Source organism: Pyxicephalus adspersus, chromosome 1 (genome assembly GCF_032062135.1).
Source record: "Pyxicephalus adspersus chromosome 1, UCB_Pads_2.0, whole genome shotgun sequence".
NCBI classification, from domain to species: domain Eukaryota; kingdom Metazoa; phylum Chordata; class Amphibia; order Anura; family Pyxicephalidae; genus Pyxicephalus; species Pyxicephalus adspersus.
The window spans coordinates 150,216,380-150,242,554 of NC_092858.1; the positions used below are offsets into that span (position 1 = coordinate 150,216,380).

The 26,175-nt window shown below is 36.8% G+C and overlaps 2 protein-coding genes across 4 annotated transcripts in view; one reads left to right on the top strand and one right to left on the bottom strand.

Annotated features, from left to right (window-relative positions):
- The first annotated feature begins 1,410 nt into the window (after positions 1-1,410).
- On the top strand, positions 1,411-16,661 carry TRPV3 (transient receptor potential cation channel subfamily V member 3). Its single transcript, XM_072418160.1, has 17 exons — positions 1,411-1,462; positions 1,874-1,973; positions 3,885-3,968; positions 4,648-4,799; positions 5,465-5,641; positions 6,205-6,345; positions 7,044-7,324; positions 7,692-7,868; positions 8,492-8,650; positions 9,911-10,009; positions 11,268-11,341; positions 11,797-11,962; positions 12,267-12,333; positions 13,364-13,632; positions 14,210-14,322; positions 14,630-14,709; positions 15,669-16,661. Exons 1-17 carry the CDS (start codon positions 1,411-1,413, stop codon positions 15,782-15,784), a joined length of 2,307 nt encoding a protein of 768 aa, XP_072274261.1. The 3' UTR covers positions 15,785-16,661.
- A 1,240-nt stretch (positions 16,662-17,901) lies between these two features.
- The window catches only part of ASPA (aspartoacylase), a 14,959-nt gene continuing 6,685 nt past the window's right edge, over positions 17,902-26,175 (bottom strand). For all 3 annotated transcript variants that reach the window (XM_072431163.1, XM_072431148.1, XM_072431156.1), the window contains exons 3-7: positions 23,634-23,829; positions 23,261-23,354; positions 22,753-22,860; positions 21,082-21,191; positions 17,902-19,515 (exon numbers count right to left, since the gene is read on the bottom strand). In XM_072431163.1, coding sequence (XP_072287264.1) covers positions 19,318-19,515; positions 21,082-21,191; positions 22,753-22,860; positions 23,261-23,354; positions 23,634-23,829 — 706 coding nt within the window. In that variant the 3' untranslated portion in view covers positions 17,902-19,317. The remainder of the gene's footprint in view (positions 19,516-21,081; positions 21,192-22,752; positions 22,861-23,260; positions 23,355-23,633; positions 23,830-26,175) is intronic.

Consider the following 26,175-nt stretch of genomic DNA (forward strand, 5'->3'; position numbering starts at 1 on the left):
ATGCGAGCCCCCAGCACTGTTGACAGTACACATTATAAAATACACGCGTACAAAAAATTAGAGTTGATCGACCACCTTGCAATTATCGGCTCGCTACTCGATAGGCATATTCGACAGGATGGGAGTCCCCATGTGTGCACAGGGAATCCCCTATGTCATTATAGTGGGCATGTGCTGTGTGGGTCTCGCACGAACCACGCCCACTCTGATTCTAAGAACGTGCTTTGCACGGAGCCTGCACTAACACTGGACTCCATGCACAGGGAATCCCTCACGTCACTCTGGTGGGTGTGTGCTGTGCGGGACCTGACCAGACCACCCCCACACTAATCCTGGTTTGGTTAGTGGTCGGCCCCCACACATTTTCACCTCACCAAATCTGACCCTCTTTGCAAAAAGTTTGGACACCCCTGCCCTATGATAATTAAACTTACCCTGAACTCTGCTTTTTCCCAAAATTCCCTGTACATAGGAATTCCAACAGAGCAGCATTCAGGACCTGAGCTGCCATGTAGGTGAAAGGAATGTGTGTTGTAGACTAAAGACTAATGTGTGAATAAAGAAGCTGGCATTACAGTTGTATCTAAGGGGCCGAAGAATGCTCAGCAAACATAGCAGAGAAGCATTTAAAGCAGTGGTCCCCAAACTGTCCCCCCAGTGACATCATGATTCGAGAACCCAGGTTTAGGCTTGCAATGAAAGAGTGGGCAGGTTGTGTTCAGAGACACAACCCATCCACCTCCCTGAGCCTGCGATGCATACGGGAACCTGTGACTCTGGCCGGTGCACCCCCCAAGCGGGGTCCTTTTCCTGACCTTATTGGTGGGTGCACTGGCCAGAGCCATGGCACACCTGTCAGACAAAGGGGGGGGGGTTTAAACCCCAGCCAAAACCTGTGTTTTTTTTTTAAAAGGGACAGAAATATTAGAACCCCCGTCGTTTTTTTTTTGCTAACCAGGCCTCTATTAGACATTTTCTCTACTTACTGTCAGAGAGGTAGGTGACAGAGGAAAGGACCCTGACCCGAAGAGCTTAAAAAATAGGAGTTGGGGGAAGTAGCACACAATAGGAGGGGAGGATATAGAATGGTGGTAATCAGGGTTTAAAAAAGAGAAGAGGAAGATGGGTAGGTAAGTTTAAAAAGATGGGTGTTAAGAGCTTTTTTAAATGAGCAGAAAATAGGAGCAAGTTGAAAAAGATGAGAAAGACCATTCCAGAGAGTTGGGGCAGCTCTAGAAAAGTCTTGGAGCCATGCGTGTGATGAGGTTATGAGTGAGGAAGCCATTAGTAGGTCATTGGAGAAGCGAAGAGAGCCGCTAGGGGAGTATTTTTCTATCAGGGTAGAAAGGTAAGTGGGAGAAAAACATTGAAGGGGTTTAAAGGCACAGGAGCTTGAATTTAAAAGGTGAAATGGAAGCCAATGCGGAAATTGATAAAGAGAGGCAGCAGATAGGTAAGGAAGGTAAGTCAGTCTTCATGTCCTATAGGCTACTTATAACATAATTTTTTATAAAGAGAAATAAGGAAACTTGATTTACATATGCATGCAATATTACTGGGAGGACTCATAAGGCTGAGTAAGATTTGCAGTTTACCAACGTTTAATTATGCTGGCAAACCCATTTCCCAATATATCTTTTAGACACTGTATGCTGTATCTCATTCCTCTAGTCACACAACTGGTTCTGGCAGTATTGGGCTGACTCTGCCCTCATTGCCATCTATTGTACCTGTTGATTACAGGAGCTGCTCAGTCCCACAGAAGACGTCCAGCAGCTAGGATAGGCAGCACAGCAATTCTACAATTCTATTTTTTCTCCCTGTGTTACATTTTTTTCAATGTCACTCCCTAATGTTGATCCTGTACTTACAGAAACTTATCTTTACAGTGACACCACTGATTATCCAGTGGCACCCAGCAAATCTTCTTTCCCTGTGTTTTCCAAGCCTATGGACTCCAACATAAAGCCTTGGTAAGTACCTGTCTTTATTATAGTAATGCATTTATCCATTTTTTCACAAAGCCGAAAATTGTGATGTGAATTGCTGTATGTGAGCATTTTTTAAAATATATTTCTGATCCCAATCTATTTGTACCTATACGTACATATAGCCTAATTACTCTCTCTAGACATAAAAAAAAATTTAACAGCTCACAGTAGATAACAGAATACAAAATAACTAATTATTGTAAATATTTTTATTAATTATAATTTGTTTATAGATGCTATCTACACTATAAATAAAAAATTTCAGCAATGATTTGTAGCGCTGGCTTTTCAAGATATTCTTCTTTCAATGAGGCGTGGTACAGAAGGAAGTTCTAAGCATTCATATTTATATTATGCATCATTAGGTTATTGACACCATTATATGTACATTTTTGATTTTGATTGCAAAAGATTTATTTACAGCTATTTATTTTAGAAACACAAAAAACCTACCTGGTTCCAGCAGGAGCCTAAGTATGTTTTTTTTAAGGGTTTTCTGCATTTTTGATGGTGTTGTTACACCTATGCCTTTGCTTTGTTCCGCATTCATTGTTGCTGTGGACAGGTATATTGTTCCCTCTAAAGCCTTTTAAAATATGCAGTGACAAAAACAAGGCATGGACGTTTTCTGACTGACACATGCCAATACACAGATGTGAACTAGTAACATTTAAAATAATAGGGTTGATTCAATAAAGGAATTATTTCTCTGCAAGGGTTATTTTACTTTGCTTAGCAAATGTGATGAAAGTTAGGTTTGCAAAGAATACCTATGCATGGAAAATTAAAAAAAACACACCATTTCAGTCAGAGCGATGATTCAATTTGTAGTAATCCTTGTTTAGAAGTCTGATGGACATCATAGGATTGTCACTGGATAAAATCATTAGTAATCAGGCATGGGGGGGGGGGGGGTACCATTTGTGGTCCTAATCTTAAATCAATCCCATATTGTTTTATAATTTTTTTTATTTTAGAGAGTAATGATTTATTTGCTCTATTTCCAAGTGAACTATAAATACAAACATGCCTAGGGATTCCTAGGCATGTTTACCATGTTCCTTTTTGAACCAAAGGTAGCAATAGCAAAACTGTTTTAACAAACTATATTCATAAGGATTAATTTCCCTAAAAGCTGTATATTGGTTTATATGCACAGTAGAAGAAGTAGCCAACAGTGGACCCCTGTGCCAAACTGGCTTGGGCTTCCCCTGTCAAACTGACTTGGGATGGCTTTTGGCTGAGGAGGGTCCTGGGCCCTTGTGCAGCGGCACACTTTCCACCTCCCTATGTCTGCCCCAGTATATATATGTTTGGATTGATTTGCCCAATGGAATGTAGGCTGTTCCTAAAGCAAAGTGAATTAATCCCCGTGCAAGGGGTATTTTACTTATTTTTCCTTTCCTTACCTGTGATTGGATTGGCATTCATTGCAAAGAGAACTATCACCACGTGAAGATAAGTGATCCATTCCTTGCAATGTGATAATTTACCTTGGCAAGTGAACAGCCTAAATTCATTTATTAAACTATCCCCATTGAGTTTGTAGTTGTATGCCTTTAGTTAGCCTATATGGATTCATGAAGCATTCACCATTAATCATATTGTGTAAAAAAGAGCAATATTTGTTGGATGTAAAAAGCATATTAGCACTCACATTTACATCTACAGAGTAAAAATTAGAATAACATAAGATTATAAGAAGAAACATTATAAGAAAAGGTGAAAAAAAAAAAAACACTTTTTGTTTTATATTGTGCTAATACTTTATTTCCTCTAGGGATACTAGTTGAATTTCCTTAATAAATGAAAGTCAAATATAAACTTAAAATATAAAATACCGTAACTTTTGTATATTATAGCATCAATGTATTATTCTTTTATCCTAAATAGTGACAGCAGGAAAAGTGAGGATATTGACTCTCCACAAACTCCACCTGATGTGTCAGAGTATTTGCTAAAGAAATATAATAATGGGTAAGAGAATATTATTTATTACAATGTTTTAGCCTATTATTTCAGTTATGTATTAACCAACACATATATACATACATGTATTTGGTCCCCAATTCTATGCCTTCTAATCAGTACCAACACCCTTAGGTATGATCACTGCAGTATAAAACAGTCCCTTCAACATCATTAGGAAAGAAGCCACCAATGGCACAAGAACAAATTATCCTGGTAGCTCCTTGGTGTTTGGATCATCAGACCACACAAAATTTACAATGCTGACCAAACCCAACGATTGCAACCAATCCCATGAACCTAATCCCAGCTGAAAACTACTTTTGTTAGTTCCAACAGATGAATCAAAAAGGTCCAGAGTACTCCTTCTTTGCATCCTAATGTATAGACCCTTTTCAGACTTGAATGTTTAACAGCTTTTTTACCATGTGGTTGAGTGCGATTTCGGTGCAATGTAGTTCTTCCTCTGGAGGTATATACTGATATTTCATGTGCAGAGCTCTTATTTAGTAGAAATGCTACCTAGGATTATCTACATTATTAAACATTGCTATCTATTTATACAATATATGATAAAGGTGTTATATTTGTAGCATTAGCTCTGCTTACACTAGGAGCTATGACATACAACTGTGTTAAACAAAACTAACAATTTTGTGAGTAATATCTTACAATTGTATTTTTTTAGTGCTGAATCTTTAAGTCCGAAGAAAACACCAAAAAGACCACCAAAAAATCTTCTGTTCAAAGCAGTCTCTGAAGGTGACATAGAGTCCTTAAACAGACTGCTGCAAGAGGCCAAGGAGTCAGCCTCCTCCTTTACACAGAAGGACGCTCAAGGTAAGTAATAGAATATTATATGTTTATGTACTTCTTTATAAACTGTGTATGGAATAATGAATATACAGAAACTATTTTGTAAATGGGCAAAACACCTAATTCAACCCTTTGACTATAAGGATGCTTTTGAATCCATAATTTTTCTTTGATGTTTCCGGAATTGGTAGAGTTGTTTAACCCAGCTCTAAGCATTTTGTACCATAAACAGCTGGCATTTATTTCTTTTAGAAAACATCAATTTTTACCCTTTCTTAAGTCGTTCTTTAATATGTCAAACAATCTGAATTCCTTCCTTAATTATTATCTACATATACTTACTCAAGTAGTGGCTACATGTCATTGCTACGGACAGGTTTATTCATGGTGGCATTGGCAAAATAATGAGCATTCCTTATAGCCCTCACTGATGAGCATCACTTGTAGCTTTTACTGGATAAGAAAATGTCAAAATGCAGCATAGCGGAGCAATTAGGAGACAGGAGCAATGTCACTTTTAATAAGAAATCTCCTAGACATGGACACTTCATGCCATGGCCTCAAATATATGATTGGTTTGGTATAAACAAAACAAGCACTGTAATGCAGATACTTTAATACAAATTGGTTTAATGTGATAAATGTACACGTTTATTATACACACTCATAAATTGTCTGCTGTGTTTCAGATTTCTACATGTACAAATTAACATCAAAAGACACTGGTAAAACCTGTTTAATGAAGGCATTGCTGAACATAAATGACAATACTCCTGAGATTGTGTGTATTCTGCTGTCCTTCGCTGAGGATAATGGCTTCTTAGACAGATTTATTAATGCTGCATATACAGAGGAGAATTATAAAGGTAAGGATTTGAACCAGACAAGGCAAGGTCCTAATAGACTAAATAATTGAATAAAATAGACTTGGCAACCCACCAATTACAATGCTAGGTATACCAAATTGTTTACACATGAGTACTTAACATATTTACCGGTACTTAAATTTCTACAAGTAGTTAGTAACAAAACAAAAACATTAAATTATGTGTTTACTGGAGGGAGAACCATAATTATTCCTTACATTTAGGATCAACAAGAGCTAATAAAAGTTGTACCTAAAATTATTCTTTAAAACTCTTTTCTGAACACTCCAGAGAAATTAAGGAATGACCAGCCTGGCTTTTGTAAAGTTATCTATCCTACCCTATTTCTTTTCCTATCCAGAATATTATGATGCTCCCCAAAATGTTACAGATTTTTGATTTTGCAGCACTATTCATTTTTAACTTTAAATTATTTGCATTCATTTGTTCTGGTGGCCATACAAAAATATTTATATACTGTACATATTAGACAATTTGATTTCCTGCAAATGCACATATACATATTTGGTATTTTATTTTGAATATACTGAATCTTTTTCAAGGTCAAACTGCACTGAACATAGCCATTGAGAGACGTCAGAGTGACCTCGTCAAGTGCCTAATAAGAAAAGGAGCTAATTTAAATGTTCGGGCCCAAGGACGTTTCTTTAACCCAAAGCATAAACATGAAGGATTTTATTTTGGTAAGTAATAACAAACAGGGCCCATTTAATTTACTGTGCGACAACAAATATTTTTTCAATGCATGCTCATGCCTTTTCTGTGTATGCCTTGTGTTGCCTTTCATTGTGAATGGCACCCCAGCACATTTTACATTAAAGCACAATGGACAATGCACCACAGTGCTTTTACAAAAAAGAGTTAAAAAGGATGCTAGCATCTGCAGTAAAGTGCATTAACACACCCGCATTAGTTGTAGTAGAAAATGTCTGTCATTTGATAGACTGAATCACTGAAATCATCATGTACACACTGAAATGATTGCGTCTTAGTACAAATCTTGGTCATTGTAGCGCTCACTGATTTTCTAGGAAGTAAGCACATTTTTATTATCATTGTACTAACAGAGAACTTATATGTACTTATTATACCTGAAAAACCTAACCTTCCCCTTAGGCTGAATTCACACAGGCTGCAAAAGTTCTTAGTAGTTCAAGTAGTTCTGACCCTTATCGCCCCCTTGTCAAACCTGCAGGCTACTTTTACAAGTATCTACTGCTAAAAGTAGGGTTCCTAATGTCTCTGTATTGGAAATTATTTTATGTAATTTGGAGTTCCTTTATGAAATAATCATTTTATGATCAGAATAACCCTAAAGTAAAATAAAGCACACAGAAACACTTTTTTAGATTGCTCACAAATGGTATTATTTTTTGCTTAGGTGAAACACCATTAGCACTTGCTGCATGCACCAACCAACCGGATGTGGTGCAGCTGCTGATGGAGAACAGCCAGACCAATGTCACCATCCAGGACTCTCTGGGGAACACCGTCCTTCACGCACTGGTGACAGTAGCAGAGAATTCAGAAGCACAGAATGCCTTCATCATTCGCATGTATGATACAATTTTACGAACATGTAAAAACAAGTCTTTGGAAAGTATTGAAAATAATGAAGGTCTTACTCCAATGCAACTGGCAGCCAAGACTGGCAAGACTGAGGTAAGATTTTAAACAAAGATATTGTACTCTTATATAATAGTAAATATTTGACTGGGCAATACATTTTGGGCTGAATGTCTGATATTTCTTCCTATACTAAGCAAAATCAATTTGCAGGGTTTTGACAATTATTAGTTGGTGGTGACATGGCTCTATTGGTTGGATCAGAGTATGCTTCTGTTTTTGCCCTTGTGGACAGGATATATGGATTCAAGGCAAACTGTGATGGAGATTTGTCACCTGTTGACAGTCATCTAACCTTAAAGGGTAGAAAATCAATGCCAATTCTAAATTATTGGATTAATAAAGATCACAAAGTTGAAAATGTTTCATTTCTGTTTTTAACATGATATTTTTTGTCTTGAAGATTCTACATTACATTCTGAGTCGGGAGATAAAAGAGAAGGAAAACAGAGTCCTGTCCCGAAAGTTTACAGACTGGGCTTATGGACCTGTTTCATCTTGCCTGTATGACCTACAAGATGTGGACACCTGTTCACACAGCTCCTTATTGGAAATTGTGGTTTACAACACTAACATCAATGTAAGTATTTCAACACTTGTTATTTTGTGGTAATATTATACATGGATATAATACTAGTTTGGAACAAATTATTAAAAGAAACCCTTTTATTATCATTTAGATTCCCAGTTCCCATGTGCCATATATTTTTTGTGCTCTCTCCATGGGTTGGCAGCCCATTATCAAGGGTACTGTTGCCTCAATGCAATGCACTTTAATTTGTGAAAAACCACATGAACATGTTTTTGCATTAATAACCCTCAGAGGTCTGAAAGGGCCCTTCAAGTTGTCCAACAAGCAACTAAGAGGCCCATTAATAAAAGGGAGGGACTTTCACTATTTACTATTCAGTCTGCAATTGTGTATTTCTTTATGCATTTGGTCTTCACTCTTCCTTCAGAGTGCAGTGAAGGCTGTTATTGAAAATCATTTAGGGGTTCCTGGACAGTCATCTGGCCTTTGTAAAGACAGGTGGATGGAATAGTAATTAGGGGTGTCTCACATAAGGACTCCTAAGAAGTAGAGGAAGACAGAATTGTTATATACTTCTGTATACATCATACTTGAAATTTATATGCTTTTTTTGTCATTTCATAAAAACTTGTGTAAATCTTTGTTTATAATAGAGATTTTCTTTCTTTTAGAACCGTCATGAGTTGTTAGCCTTGGAGCCCCTCCATACTCTGCTTCAGCTAAAATGGAAGAAGTTTGCAAGATATATGTTCTTCATGTCCTTTCTTCTGTCCTTCACATACAATGTTGTCCTTACATTAATATCCTATTACCGGCCACGTGGTGAACAGGTGAACCATCCTAAGAATACTTGGTAACCTTGCAAAGCCCATAGAGCCCCAAAGAGTCATAAAGGGAAAATGAAAGTGTTCTTGATTAAAATTTAGTGATGAATTACCCCACAGTGCGTACAGCACAAATCAGTGTAGATTTTTTTTTCTTCTTGTTAAAAGCATGTAAATAATTATATATCTGTAGCCTGAGCACAGTTCTACTTTAGGTTTCAATTGTGCTGCAGCTTGATCTTTAGAACCCTCCAATCAATATTCTGGAAGACAGATAGTAGTCTTTGTACTGGCGGCTGAGAACTACTAGCTAAAGATAACTGTAAAATGTACAGAAATGTAGGCTATATCCTTCCTCAACAAAATATTATAAAGTTCATTACCTAAATAACTCACTCTTCAAAGTACTATTGGTACTATCCATGTGCTCCTAAACGTCAGATCTTTTATTCTGTTCCCAACCTTGGAAGAAAACAATTAATCACTAAAATGCTAAACAAATCCTTCAAGTAGTAATAGGACACAATGACATTTACAACTTATAACTAGTTAGCATACTACCTGCTGACTGATTATTAAAATATAATAAAAAGCCATTAACAGGGAAAAGTTTTCTATAAAGGTAGTAACCAAAGCTAGTGAAGAAATGGCAGCAGACATAAGTACTGGCAGGAAGAAACATCATTCAGATGTTAGCTTACATTTACTATCATAGGTTGATGTTACTTCACAAAGGAAACATGTACTCTTCAAAATTAGTAAGCTGTCATCACTGATCTTCTCTTTGTAATAAATGCTAGTGGCCTGGCTGTCATCCAGATAGACTGGTAGGAAGAAGATTGTAAATTAGGAACACTGATTTTACTCTGAGATGTCTGGTCACCCTGTTTCTTTCAGTTCAGTGACCCAAATTATTACAACCCCTAAATACAATATATTGTATGCCAACCCCTAAAATACAAACGTATAGGAAACACACAAAAACTCAAACCATATGCATACTTTGCCTGTATCTAAAACCCTATGCTATCTCAAACACATCCAGAACACCTGGTTTGAGTTTTTGTTTTTTATAACAGATGCAGCCAGGCAGATAGAATTTTTAAGAAGGAGGTCAGGTATAGCAGCCCACATGTTTACTTTAGTATAAATTTACAGTACATACTTTAACTCTTCTTTTTATAGATGTTAGAGATCTTTAAATTGAGTCCACCTACATCCTAAAAGTGTTTTGCTTTCATTAAAATTTCTTTTCTTTTATCACAGGCTTTGTATCCTCTAAGTCTCACTTATGATCGAGGGTGGCTGCAACTGGTTGGACAAATGTTTATTATTGTTTGTGCTACCTACCTTATGATTAAAGAGGTGAGTAATCACATCATGTGTTCTAATTAAAGAATGTAATTATAGAAACAATTCATGAAACACTTATTAATTCTTTGCATAGTTCTGAGCTTGATGTTATGTGGCCTCACCCTTGAATAGATGAGCAAAAACATGGGAGTGCTGCTCTGCATAAAACCTACGTACACCTTCACACTATTCTAATGTATATAGAAAATGTACTACCAGGAGCAGTAAACCACAGAAACCAAACAAGGTTTAATTTTCTGTCATCTAACCAAAATACCCAAAGAATCTGGTTGTGAGGACATTATATACCTTCTAACATTCTATTATAGAAAGAAAATGTCTAGGCCTATTTAGGTAAAAAAATTGATAAAAGGTTTGATTGGAATGTGTAATTGTTTGTATATCTTGCAAAGCCATTAAGTGTATATTTAAATACTGTACATACATAATGAAAAACTAAAAAAGAAAATATTAGGTAACAGAAACACAACACAGTTCAAATGTGTATATAAATATATATATATATATATATATATATATATATATAACATATATAAATATATATATATATATAAACTTTAATTACATATACATCATTTGTTTCATATAGATCATTATATTTGAGATCACATAAAAATATGATAACATTTATCAGATTTCAATAGTTCTGTCCATGTGTCACAGCAGCTGATCATTGTAAAAGTAGAGGTGATGAGGCCAAGGTCATGTTCATGGACACCATACATTGACAGCTGCTTTAAAACCAGAATAGATTTAACAATGAGAATGGCAATAACTGATAGAAGGGCAGATGATAACAAATATGCTGATCATATGAGAGGTACTTAAATGTACAACAGATATGGCCAGTGGATGCTTTCTATACCTAGTTTTTGAAAAGGAATAGGGCTGTTTAAATGCTGCAAACACTCTTGGATGATCACTTCCACCCTTGTCATTCATTTTGTGAACAGATTTGCAGCCTATGCATTGCAGACTATTTAAATCTTTGTGGCTATCTGTAAGGATGGTATTCTTCCCAATGGCCAGCAATGTAAGAGGCATTCTTCCCACTGAGCACTACTGTAATGTACTGTGATCTGTAGATATAGTAATTATAGCATAAGTTACCCAAAGACCTGAAACTTTTTTTAGAGGGTCTCCCTATATCAGTTATGAAACATTGGCCTAGTTATATGTGTAGATATATAGTATCATGTAAATAATGTCTACTGTTCTTTTCATGAATGATTATATTTCTCCTGTCCAGGGTGTGGTCATCTTCTTGGTGAAGCCATCAGAACTGCGATATGTTCTGTCAGATGCTTGGTTCCATGTCCTGTTGTAAGTAACTCGGTCCATACATTAGGCATAAAAACTTCAACTATTATAATTGATAAAAATTCCTTTTTTGAATATCTCCTTAAGCAAAGACCGCTAAACTACTGAGGACAATAATTCGATGCTTGCAAAGTTTACAAAAGAGCTATTAAGAATTTTTGTAATTATGATAATATAAAAATACTGATACCAAAACAGTCAATATTATAACATTTCAGCTTTTTATACAGTGCTAATACTAGTGCTCTGTCCACATAGTCTGCGTTTTTGTGTAATTTGTATTTTGTAGCAGTAATTTGATTTGATCTGACTGCATGGAAAACATTTACTTTATGTTGCCCTCACTGCCATGCAAGTCTAGTGACTCTTCAGGCAGTGTTTTCTTCTATATAAAACCATTATTATTGATTAATCAGAAAACTAGATATGAACACTGAAAATTTTTCATTTTTTTCCAGTTTCATACAGGCCGTCCTGGTCATCTTGTCTGTTTTCTGTTTCCTTTTTGGAGTCAAAGAATACCTAGCCTTCCTCGTGTTAGCCATGGCGCTTGGTTGGGCAAACATGCTGTATTACACGAGAGGCTTTCAGTCCTTGGGAATTTACAGTGTTATGATCCAGAAGGTGAGTGACTCTTTTCCGAGATAAGATTTTGATTCAATATTGTGTTCAGGAAAACTAATTCTTAGCGGAGGGAAGCATATTGTACAAACGGGTTCCTCCAATTTACTGAGATGATGACTATAAATAAATACTCCAGAAATATATCTGAGTAAATACAGTATATAGCTGAGATGATGATATAAGCTCCTATTAAAAACAGTTTTCCACTAGAAACTTTTAACTAAATATATGACATTTACTAAATATATGACAGGTAAAAGAAGCTGCTATATTTACATTTAATAAGGATTTCTGTCTCTTTCAGGTCATCTTAAATGATGTTCTGAAGTTCCTATTCGTGTACATCTTATTCTTGTTTGGATTTGGAGTAGGTATGTACATCTGATGTAACTAACAGATATTACCATTAACAAAACAAACATTTACATTACAAATGTATTTAATACCTTTCTGAGGCACAAATAAATTGAACTTCAAACATGGACAGTTAAGAGATGTTTTGCCACCAAGCCTATATTAGGTCAACCTTTTTATAGCCACAGCCACACAGAAATTTCATAAGATTTTTTACTTGTTGTCACAAAATTCTATAATAGGTAAAAATCAAGTAAAATTTCGAAATGTTCTTTGTAAAGGAGGTTTTCATGTGAGAGGATTTTTCAACTTAGAGTCTTCTGTTTTGATCATGTGTATGCTTTATATTTAGTTTTGATGGGTTGATATACCATATACATAATTTAATGATGTAATGCAAAAGACAGGGAAGATTTGATGCTGACCTTGGAAAGAACAAGACAGGTGGCTTACAGTTGGAATTGCAATGAATTCCCAGTGTGTTCCATGAGGTTGAGGGCTCTCTGTAGGCCACTTGAGTTCTTCCACTCCAAACACTTCCAACCATGTATTTATGGATCTGCTTTTGAACACTGGGGCATAGTCATGCTGGAAAAGAAAAGGGTCTTCCTCAAAACGGTTGGAAATGCAGTATTGTCTAACATGTCTTTGTATGGTATTTAGCATTACCAGTATCCCATACTAAAAACGCCTGAACTCAATTATTTGGGTGTCTACACATTAAAAGCCATACAGCCATACATACATGTCTCAGGGGTGTCTACACATTAAAAGCCATACAGTTTACCACATATTTACAATACTCTGGTTAATTTCTAAAGTTTTTTTTTTCTAGCGCCTAACTACAAACAAGCCACAGTAATGTTACATTTGTACATTAAAACAATACCTTCACTTTATCCAGGGATCAGGCAAATCCAAATGTTCTGTATGTTGTTACAATATCACCATTAGCTAGTATGATCTGCATAATAACATGCTTTGTATTATAATACAGTAAACATTAAGTAAGGAATTAAAACAAATGTGTATTTTGTCTTTAAATAGCTCTTGCCTCATTGATTGAAAACTGCACAGATGATGAATGCAGTGCCTACAAGAGTTTCAGCACAGCCATCGTAGAACTGTTTAAGCTCACTATTGGGCTTGGAGACCTGGAGATACAGCACGATTCGAAATATCCGGTCCTGTTCCTGCTGCTACTTATTGCCTATGTCATCCTAACATTTGTCCTCCTGCTAAACATGCTCATTGCATTGATGGGAGAAACTGTTGAAAAGATTTCAAAAGAAAGTGAGCACATATGGAGATTGCAGGTATGTATATGTAGCTGCTTTATGTTTGGCTAATACAATGCCCACATCTTCACATTAATGTACAAATTACATAAAGCACAAAAAGAAACATGAAACAACAAAGGGGTAAGAAGGGTACTATAATGTACATTTTCCATGTTAGTGTAATTTAGACAAACATAAAGGCGATCAGGTCCAATCCCTTAAGAACCCACCAACACCAGGGCATAGACCTATACTTGCTATTTTTGACTATTTAAGATACACAAGCAAGTACAACAGGAACTGAAATTCACTATATGCTGTGATTACCTGTTGATATAAAATAAAATTGTGCTTTAATCAGTGTTACAAAAATACTAAAATATGCAATAGGAATAATATACAATATGTTTGCCCTTGTCTTATATTGCGCTGAAACACAGAAGGAAAACAGCACTATAACATGCATAAACATTTTGTAGTTGTCTGCAGAAAGAAAAATGAAATGGTTTAAAACCAATCGCAAGGGCATGGGAAATTCTACTTAATTAGCCACAAAAAATACACATTTAGGTTAAAATATTATAATGACCTTTCCCTTATTGTGCACTTTTAGAGAGCAAGGACCATACTGGAGTTTGAGAAGAATTTACCAATGTGGTTAAAAGGAAAATTCCAGCTTGGAGAATCATGCACTGTCTCCAAAAATGACAACAGAACCTGTTTAAGGTAACTGCCAATATATTTTTGTAATCATAAACGTATTGCTTGTTTTTAGGATTGAAATTGATTTGCTTAAACTAAAACACAAATGTTTATGTTCTCTATATATTTGTATGCATTTCCTTATAGTGAATACAATTGCATATTTAGGCACAAAGTTAATTGGGTTAACAGTCATGCTAATTCAAAAAGGATTTCTTCTATGTCTCCAAAGCCAGCTCACTAATAACCAAATATGCAAATTTTGCGATCGTAACTTTAAATGTTCCTATTTCCTGATATATATGAATAATGTGTTCTTATACCTAAACAGGATAAATGAGGTGAAATGGACTGAATGGCACAATCATGTCACCTGTATAAATGAGGAACCTGGCTTTGCAATGTTCTCAGGTATGTGAATTTATTCCAACTTATATATATAGGAACATGGGTCATCTGTTGGAATGTTTATGACCAGAAGGACATTCAATAACAGAAATTAGTTTTATCATCCCTTCCACCTAAAATCCACATAAAAATAAAGCAACCAGTCATCCTTTAAGGAAAGTTGGCAGAGTGATGCAGTTTATTTCTTTATGTCCCAGGGACCAACTATGCAGATGGAACCACTGATTTATTTATAGCACAAACTAAAATTGGAGAACCGTCCCAATCTGCATTCAGCTCAGGCAAGCTTGTTGGACTTTCCAATTTTAATAAATGGAAACCATGTCCTGTGGAGTAAGCTCAATTATGAAACAGTATGACAGTTCAGGTTATGATGATGTGAGCCAAATATAAAGCAAAAGGAACATATAGCATTAACTGTATTTTATTACAATTCAAATATTCAAATTACTCTGTAAAACTGTATTACTCTGTATAAATGTACTCAAAAGTGGCACAAGTTATTAAAATCTTTTTTGGGCATTTATAGGGAAAATCATTCAAAAACATCTATACTGATCAATGACTTGTAGCTAAAACAAGACAAAAAACTTTCAAACATGCGTGCCATAAGTGCATCATTATAAAAGTATGTTTGACTTGAAAGCTCAGGGTTTAGGGTTGGTAGTTTTTGGAGCAGAGCTTTCACAATATTCTTACCTGTAATCCTAAATTTAGCACTAACCCTTACCATAACTTTTCCTGTAATCTATACATAACCCTCCTTTGAAATGGCTATTTCATCTAAATAAATACATTTGCTACAAGTACAAAGTGCAGACACCTATATTACCTGCATCACCCTCCCATAGATTTCTGTGATGGCCAAATACCAGGCTATTGCTTTACTACTGTATCAACAAAACACATAATCATATATCAAGTTACATGCATTACATTTATTTTTATTTTCTTCTTTATAGGAACCAGCTATGCCAACTTGAATACTGAAGATGAACCTGACAGTTATGACAGTGATCAGACAGTTACCATTGAATTTAGAGACGTGATGGAGCCATGCATTGAGACTTCAGTTTAAGGAATGATATGTTGCTATGAACATTTCGGGAACTACTTTTGAACTATGATTATGACACAATTCTCATTTCCTCCAATGCCAGTAACATATCTTTTACTAACAGTGGTAACTTCTTAAGGAGTACAGGACCAATATTTAAAAGCCCAGTTGAGCTCTCATTAGTTTAAATAGGTGAATAAGTTTCAGCTGCATCCACACAAGTGTTCAGTGCCTTACAGTTTGTTTTCTTTAAAAATATCTTTAGCCATAGTGGCAAAACCTGTCTTCTTCTAGCATGTTCAGAGTAGAACTTTTTACAATATATGTGATGGAAGCAAGCTATGAAGTTCATAAATAGTTGCAGTTGAACTTAAGGGTTGTGTTTTACTATCACTCCCTATTATAATTACACAATGGACTGTACTCCTGCCTTATACTGCATGTTTTGGATAATTGAGGTTATATGTCCTGATAGCAGTCAGTGGTCCTAAAACAGCTCTTTTTACTAGATTTTGCATGATGCCTAACTTATTTAGGTCAACTTGTAAAACCGTCTAAACTGTGAAAACTATTCAGTCTATAGTAAGTTGTCTGTTAGATCCAAAAATCCAAATAATAGATAAAGCAATAAAAGCATAAAAACCAATAAAATTCAGCTCAACATATATTTTTTTTACATATCTAAACTTCTATCAGGTGTGTATTGGGGTTTGAAACCCCAGTGGGTAGATTTAATCTCTGCTCATTTTGCCCATGATACTTGGTTTCAGCTACAAGAATGTAATCTTCATATTCCTGTGTTATCAATCCTCTAAAAGATTGTCCAAGAATATACAGGGAACTACCTGGAGTGGAAAAGGCATTAAATCTCCTAGACAGGGTTAGAGACAGATGCTAATGTTCGGTAGAGAGCCAACTCATGTCATTTCACACGAAAAAAAAATGTAAAAAGAAAATTAGTGGAAATCCACTTTATCAGCAAATATATTAGTTTGGTGTTTGAAAAACTAAATAATAGAGATGAAGCTATAGGACTGTCAATTTCTTGCACTGTTGTATTTTTGTTTACATTTCTCAGGTGAATTTTTTTTTATTGTATTGAATTGTATTGCATTTTTAACACTATTATGACTCTATTATGAAGTGGCTTGAAATTTGAATCACTGTAAATCCATGTAGCCAAGTTACATATTCACTTAGGTTTTTTATCCAATACCTGAAGGTTGGTTTAGAAAGTTAATATTATTAATGGATATAGTTTTACAAACAGATGAATATTTACCCAGATCTGTACAAGCCTAACAAAGAACAGACTATCTTGTTTTTTAGATTGTTCAACAAGCATTTAATTGCCATTTTATATTTGGTACTAGTATTGATTCATACAAGTCAGCCTGCATAGATGTTGCTCTTTTTTTAACCTGGCTGTTCATATCTTGCCTTTTGTATGCATTTTCCTACATGGAAAGGCCTTGTTGGGAGCATTAGGAAGATTGTATATTGTTGTGCATGTTCCAGCACAGTTTTGTATGGAAATACTATTACATATCAGTGTACTAATCACTCCCCATCCACATTATTCTTACTTTTAAATTGAGATAGTCAGAGCTAGAGTTTGGCTTTAGGCTGACAAATATTTAATTAAGTTAATGCAAACAATAGTGTGTGTACTTTAATAGACATGCTATTTCGTTTCATAACCTTGAAATGAAAGTTGTTTGCATTAGGGTAATTGCAGTGCTATTTTTTAACAATGTATTGGGAACAGTGGACATTATTTAGCTAGAGCACCTTGCAAATGCATTAACTAAAATGTATCTTTGATCCACCTATGAAATCACTGAAATCAGAATGTGTTTCTGCCCTCTAAAAACTGGTTTGCCTTAGTTATGTAAGCCCAATAAGCCTTTTAGTGTGAATGTTTTGAATAAATGATAATAGTTATGTTTTTACTCAGCATTTCCAAATGTATTTATAAAACCATTGTAGTACCACTTTGTGCCATTTATATATATATATATATATATATATATATATACACACTTTTTAAACTACCTCACATTACTGTATGATGGTAATGCCTTATAAATGTGATGTTCTGATGGAGAAAAAAAAAACACTTTCACTTTGTATTTTTGTTCAATATATATTTATTTTGAAATTGATTAAATTATTTGAATAAGTAAATTTTATTGCATTGACAAAAACAATAAAAATATATTTTCTAAGTAAGTTTTCAGGGTTTTAATGAGTAATTGTAATGATACTTGCATAGTAGAAGTGACTTTGTACATAGAAGTGACTTTGTACATCACTAGGAGGTCTGTTTTCTATTCTACGAATTCGGCCTTCTAGCTTGCAGGAATGTTAATTAATCTGTGGGAATTAGTGTCAATCCTGGTGTAAGTGTTTTACAGCTTCACACAAAAAGTTTTATTAGATGGATCAATACAGAAAATATTGGTGTCAGTATTTGCTGCATGCTGAACATTTAACCCACTTCTATCAGGCCTTAAACAGGGGTTGTCAACTTACGAGCCATAAGGGTCTTTATATGCAACCTGATATCACCAAGTGGCTGGATATTATGTTTGTAAATGTAGTGATAGAGAAGTCTGTTAGGTTTTTACACAAATGATGATCATTCAAAATAATTTTGACTGAAGTCTGGAGCCATGTTACAGAATACACATTCCTCGGTCTGCAGGTTGGCCCCAAGGGTAGTTAATAATAGTAGATATAAACTTAGTTATTTTAATCTCATAGAAGCTTTACCATAAAGACCCATTCACATCAGCAGTTGGGCTATATTGCTCAACACAAGAACAAGACAATTGGCCTTATATAGTCAAATGAATTCAGTTCACACAGTACTGCACTACAGAAAAATAAAGCAGATCTTGTTTGCAAATGGAAACAATTACCCTACCAGCCCTTCCTGTAAAGGGGTGGCTAAGTAAGACCTACATGGACCACCTGTAATGGAAGTTTAGCCACTCTCCTGGGTATATTTTAAAGGTATTTTAGAAAGTGGAATCCCTGGCAGCCCATTAAGCCAAGGTCTATGGCTTACTTGACTGACAGAATCCAGTACAGTTCACAACCATTGTTAACTGTCCCTGTATGTGCTACATATTTTTCTATTACTTGTAAAGAGGTACCCGCATACCTACTAAGATTGATAAATGCACGTGCAATACAGAACACCAGCACAAAGCATCATGGGATTTGTAGTCCAAGGCTGGTAGTGAACATATTATGTGCATAATCCGTGATCACAGTTTCTGCGGTATTTTTAGGGCAGAAAACAATTACTGTGGAATAAATACAACTTTTTCAAGCTCTTCCATCACAAATGATCATGCGTAACATTTTAAGATTAGTTAAATGGGTAAGCTACTATTGTTTCAATGTTTATGGCAATAGAAAGGCAGGAGGCAACATTGCAGTTACAGTTCTTAGCAATTCCACTAAAGGCAAACTGAAGCAACTCAGAGGTACCAGAAAAGATACTTCATTTATTTATTTTTCTTGCTCTTTAGTACACGACTAAGCTATATAGATTTACACTGAACTCCTTGTGCAGATAAGGTCATCTTCTGGGTTTTTATAAAGGCCTCGTTTTTCTCATAATATGCCGCTTCATTCACAAATACTACATAGACGGAGTCTTCTCCTTCATAGGGTATGACTTTTCCATCCATTGTAATAAACATAGGATCCCCTGGGTTCAAAGGTTTCCAGTCCTGGTCCTATAAGGCAGTACAAAACATTAAGTCTGTTGAAGTTACTGATGATTATTAATGTCTATTGGAACCTTATAAGATAAATTAATACATCATAGGGAATACCAACATGTATTTAATTACTTTAGTTTTTTGAAGTAGTCACAACCTGAACAGAAAATCCTGTTAACTATTGGTATATAGAAACCTTCATCCATAATATCCCTTTTGCAAAACTTAAGAAGCTCAGCAATGAGCAAAGATTTTTTTAATCCCTGCTGGTTGGGTAGCTCTGTCATGTTGGACCGTTTCAAAGAGATCATTGCTTCCCCACAGTAAGCAAGGGTCCCACTGTGCAGCATGCTGGCAGGACAAAAGTATGGCCAAAACCTGAAATTAGAGGAGCCCACAACAAAAGTTTGGACGAGCCACAATCCCCTTAGGATCAACTATGACTGCTAAGGGGACCATTGGTCTCTTTCATCTGCCTCGGGTTCCTGCTCTGCTCCTTGTCTCTTCCAACATTAATGTCTGCATGTTAGTTTACTTGCATATTCTGTTTCATACTTCCTCTGCTGTTCAACCACAACTGTGGAAAAGACAGGGAAGAAAATATATATATAGTCTGCAGCCAATGATACCAGCAATAATATATAGTCTGCAGCCATTGATACCAGCAATGATCTGGAACAAAACACATGGACCTAGAATATTGTACACCATGTAATGTGTGCTGAACTTCAGATTCACTGAACTGAAAAAAAAAAAAAGATATCCTCATTTTTTGGAAATCTCTTATGAGTTTGGATTGTTTTCTCAACTCAATAATGATATAGAAAACTTGGACTGATAGCTCCTTTGAGTCCACAGCTACAGATTACAAATACAATTTTCACACTTGAAATCAACTACATATCTTTGATTTGGTTCATTAATACAAATGTAAGGGAATCTCCACACATCTGGCCATAAAAAAACGTCAGTCAACTGTCCTTTTGTTAAAAAGCATACTACCGGTACTTTTAGTCCTCACAATTACCCTTTAAAAAAAAACAAAAAACTTTGACTGTAAAAATTTTGATCCAAATTATTCAGATCATTTTATAGCCATTAGTCCATTCAACCAGACTTTTCTGTTAATTCCCACACAAGCATATTTGCATTTATTACGGACATACAGATAAGATTATAGAGACAGAAAAAAAGTCCCCTCTAGTGTTGTGATGTTCTAATTTCACTTTCTATGGGTCCCAGATTCATGACCTCCTAAATTGAGAAGGAATTACTGTATACCAGCCTGGCTAAAGGAATTCCTACATCACAATGAAATGTAATTGCAGTGCACAGTACACTTAGCTGCGTACACGTGGCCTATCAGCAGGGTTTATAAGAGAAAATCGACAGGCAAGAAGAAGCATCTAAGATGGAAGAGATAATAAAAAGTCATAATAATGCTTGCCTGGTAACATTTTTTGTAAAAACAACTAGTTCCGCTTTAACATCAGAACAAATTCAGCAGATTGTCACTGCTTCGAGTTAAACTACATTTTTCTGCCCGGTCCCAATCCAACTCTTGAAGGGAACTAGGCTCACCTGAAGATTTTTATGTATAATAGCAGAAAGTTCACCATCCTCATTCCTGGGGTAACCTATCTTTTCTAGTACTTTGAACACTTCAATACTACATGGTGGAAACTCTGAACCTAAAAAGGGAAATAAATTATTAATTGGAAACCGTAACAATAAAACAAACAGTACAGATTTTTTTTTATAGGGTAATGTTTCCCACTTATATAGAAGTTATTTAAAGATTATTCATGAGCACAAGTTTAAGTAGTTTTTCAATTTCAAACTATGGAAGCATAATATATCTCCACTGCTCCCTAATATTTATACCTTTAATATTTTGAAGTCTGAAACCTTGTTAGGATGAACCTTTACTTCCATACCCAGCATAAGAATTCCTTTAAGACTCTGGTGACCAGCCTGAGGTCTGGGGGCTGCTTGCAGCCTTTTGGCAGATTGTGGAGCTTCTGCTGACATCATCATCATCTTACTCTTCTCTGATTCATATAACGATCTTGCTAAGGGGAATAATAACTGTGGTACTAGTAAAGGAAGCAGTAGGATGCACATATGTGAAAGTATGCATTTATGAAAAGGGCAGTGAAAGGAGTGATCTCTAGCACCCTCTTATAATGTGTCTCCAGCCTATGATTCCTTAGCCTTCATCAACATTTTCTGACTATCTAAAGTACCATGTATGCATCATCGTATAGCTTTTTGTAGCATTACATTAACTGAAAATTATATGTGACCCTTGGTGAGAATATGAGCAGAACTTAAGCCAACAATGTAAAGAAAGTTGACCACCAATAATCTAAGATTGATTGCCTATTGCGTATGAACATCTTCCTGGGAGAAATAATAAAACTCTAACATGCAACAATTTGGGAACAACTACTTTCTTTCTTAGAGCGGTTCTTTAAAATGGCAGAAAAGGTGTACCTGTTAGTGCATCCTTCCAACATACTCCCTCACTATTTCACAACCCCTCCTAAAATTTGGTCATGTCATCTGTTAGTGGGAACTCTCCGGACTTGGTTTCAATTTTTGATGCCAAAGGGACAACACAACAAGGTCTCATGGACCGATGGGTGTCCATCCATGATATTAAATTTTTTTAAATATAAAGTACACATCTAAATTAACTCCATGGTTTTGCAATCACATACATTAAGGTCTGCAGAATAAACTAAACTTACTTTGGCCAGTTAGTTATGCTTCCCTATCTATATGATATTTTGGGTACTGTAGAGGGTATATGGGGCCCCAAATAGGAGACGGGTAAAAAAAAAAAAAAAAAAAAAAAAAAAGCCCTATTTGTGTATGTATTTAGTCCTTTACTTGTGTAGAGTTACTAGTTGCTTTAAATAAAATCCTAATGGTTCAGCTCTAAAATGGACCTTTGACTGCTTTAAACCCTGTAGATGCATTTTAAATATAGCAGGATGGATAGCAAACAAAGTAATTTATTAGAAGATATAAAAGCATTGACACAATGAAAATTAACTGTTACCTGTACATTAAATACACAAATACATATAGTGCCAACATATCTGCAACACTTTACAACCTGGAAGTATGTTAAATACACCACTTTGAAGTAAAGAAACAGATGCTATTACTAAAATTACATAAAATATAGCCTTGTATACAAAAGCCAGCAATCTAAAGCAGTCCCCAATATTTTAACAACTTTACCTTCATTAAACTGGTGCATGAAGTCAAGAGCAGAAATTACCATTTTTCTCATTTTCTCCAGAATATCTGCACGAACAACACCTTGCGGTTGTGGACCTACTTCAATGCCTGTTGGAAAACAAAAAAAAAAAACACAAACTTGTTTACAAAGGTTTTGTAATTTTTTATTTATAATGTTTAGGTGAGTATTTTAGCTGCAGTGGTGGGTTAAAGCAGATTGTAATGCTATGTCTGAATCAGTAGGTACAGGGCTCATGCATTGGGGTCCTGGTTTTTATCTTGCAGTGGGATTAAGTGTCACTTTACATTGCAAAAGAAGATTTAAAAATCAAACAAAAGTGAGCTTTAAATTAAAAAAAAAAAAATGATACTAATAAAGTTTCTATACTCTGCTACAGCCAAATTTAGGTTCCCGATAAGCTCTTCAAGGCATACCTTGACACACCTAGACCCCATTGCAACATACTGTAAAAAGGCATATTGTGACATGGCATATCATATAACTTACCAACAGGATGTTTTGCTATAGACCGTGTAGTTGGATATTTTATTTTGGGGTGTTCAATGAGCAGCACACTGCAAGGTTCAGGAGCCATGGATTTCTGCAATAAAATTTAAAAAGAAATATGTATTTTTTTGGCTGGGTTACAACAAAGCTAAAAACATTACAACAATCATTCTCTCAACTAACTGCTAAGCACCAATGCAGCCATATAAAAAGGAAGCGTAGTCATATGCTTCTCTATACTCAAAAACAAGAGTGTTGTTCATAAATAATACACATTAACCATTTAAAAATCAATAGGACGAGATCACATATCCTGTATAATGTATATACTATATAACACCCAAGATATAAGATGTAATTTTCCTCAAGTTACCTGAATGTAATTGAACATCTGAATTGTGAAATCATCTTTGGAGTCTTCAAGGATCAGCGATGCCCCCATTTTAGCGGTGGTGTTGTGTAGGTCCAGGATAACATCATAGGCATCTTTACTTCCTTTAGGACCAAATATGGAGTTGATCTCTTGAGCCCTTGTGATCTCATAGGGTAGATTTTCTGTTTTTTGCTCACTGTAAAATAAGCACACAGAATGCTTAAATGTAATAAGGCGCTTGTGCCAAGCTGCTGATGGCAAGGGAAGAAGTGCTTCCATCACATGAACACGTGTATGTATTCATATCACACACACACACGTAAGTAGATGATTTTGGCAACATAGTACACCAATCATTATATAGTGGACTGTAAGGAGATTAATAACTACTACTGTGCTTCCCCGAAAATAGTCCCTAGCATGCTAATCATCCAAGGGTGAAATATAGGCCCCAAAAGTAAGCCATATTGGCTTCTTCAGAGGGTGTGGTCACATGGTACATGGAGGGATACCAAGAGGAAGGAGAGTACATACATACATACATACATACATACATACATAACCCTAGGGCACAAAATGCAGCCAAAACTGCTAGCATTTAAAGCTGTAAATCAACAGAAATGCAAACAAAACTATTGTGAAAAAATACACCACATGTATTTTCTTTTTCAGGTTTACATAGGCTCAGCCTGAAAATATTTAATCCATTTGTACAGGTTAAAAAAAAAAATCCTGGTTGTTTGAGTATATACAGCAACATGACTGGTGATAAGAGGGTTGCACTGTTCCTATTAGAGGACATTTGCTTGATTTTTTTTAACCCGTTTCTGAAAATGTTAGTTTCTTGGTTATCATTCTGGATTAACTTGGTTTATTGTAAAGTAACTGATTTATTACATGTATGTTGATAATTAGCTCTGACTTAACTTAGACTTCTCAGATCTCCATGCATGGCATGTTCAGAACGTTAGCAACTTCTTGTACCATACATAAGTACTCCTTCCTTTAAGTTTGTGCTTAAGTCTGATTTTAGAGTAGATCAGCTAAATAGAAATACAAACAATTACATAAAGGAGCCGTTTCCTACAAAGAATTCCTATTTCTGTCTATCCAGTGACAGTCCTCTCTAGCAGGTGAGTGAACCTGCTGTAAATTCACTTTGTTAGAGGTCCCATTCCCTACACCCATTTTGGTAGTGGAAGGAGAAGCAGCACATTAGGTCACTCTGGTCTGAACGTGGATTGCTGTTTTTAGGTTATTATTGCCTTGTCCAAGAAATTAAAGAGAGGCCCAGAGCAGGGTAGGTGGAGGGCCGGCATGACCAGTGTGCACGTGCTGCCAGGGAAGATAGGAAGGGGGGGAGGTCAGGATTGAATTACAATAAACAGATAGGGGGATTGGGAGGATAAGGTTAAAAGTTTAAGGGGACGGGTGAAACAGATAAAAGGAGAGGGTAACAGAGAGACAGCACATTTTTTGGGAAAGAAGAAATTTGGTAGGCATTATGGAGTCAGTAGACGCATTATTGCAGCAGCTTAGGGGTGCAGCCACCTCACAAGGTGAGGCTTGGCTGCGGGATAGGGTAGCTGAGGCTGTTGGGGGGGTTAGTAGGGAAGCTCAGTTAGTTAGTGCAGAGGGGCTGCGGCCTCAGAGATTTAGGGCTCCGGTGCACCTGAGCCCAGAACCTTTTGGCAGAACTCAGCGCCACGCTGGGAGCCCCATCAGGGACCCTTCTAGCAGGGTAGTGGGGCGCCGCCTGCCCAGGTCTGCCACTGGTCTAGGGAGGAATCCCCGTCACCGGCGGAGTTCTGGTAAGGGGGCTGCGGCTGGCAGGGAGCGTAGCCCCCTTTCTGATCCAGGAGAGGTCTTGAGAGGGGAGGCCTCTCCTGCAAATGTCCCCCTGCATCCTGCAGCGAAGAGGAGGAGGTCGTCTGATAGGGGGGCTGTGGCTGGTAGGGGGCACAGCCCCCGCTTGCAAAGTGCAGGGGTCCAGGGGGGGACCTCAGTGAGTACTGGGGTTCTTAGGGCTGGACCCCTTAACAAGGTGCCAGAGAAGAGGGGGGCTGCGGCTGGCAGGGAGCGCAGCCCCCATTCCGTTAGGGGGCACGAGGCCTGCGTCCAGGCCTTACCTGAAACCGGGGCCTTGAGTGCGGCGGGGTCCCGGTGGATGGCGAATGTGGCTGGCCCCTCCGGGGGCGCAGCCTGGACGGTCCGGGAGGCACGAGGTGGTCCGAGGGCGGTGCGGGCCCGGCGTCCAGCCGGTGTGCAGGAGCCAGGCCGCGTGTCCAAGATGGCGGCCGGGCAGCGTGGCCGCGAAGAGGAAGCGTCGCCAGGATATGACGCGGGATGTCGCGTCATTTGAAGAACCCGGAAGTGCGGAGGAGCCGGAGACGGAGGCTCCCCGATCGGAGGGGGAGCTCTCCACAACGGAGGGAGAGGAGGAAGCGGGCCAGGTGCTGGAGGCGGTGCGGGGCCCACCGCGTGCCGCGGCAGGATCTGTGGACCCGGGTCTGCCAGGTAGGACATTGGGTGATGTTAATGC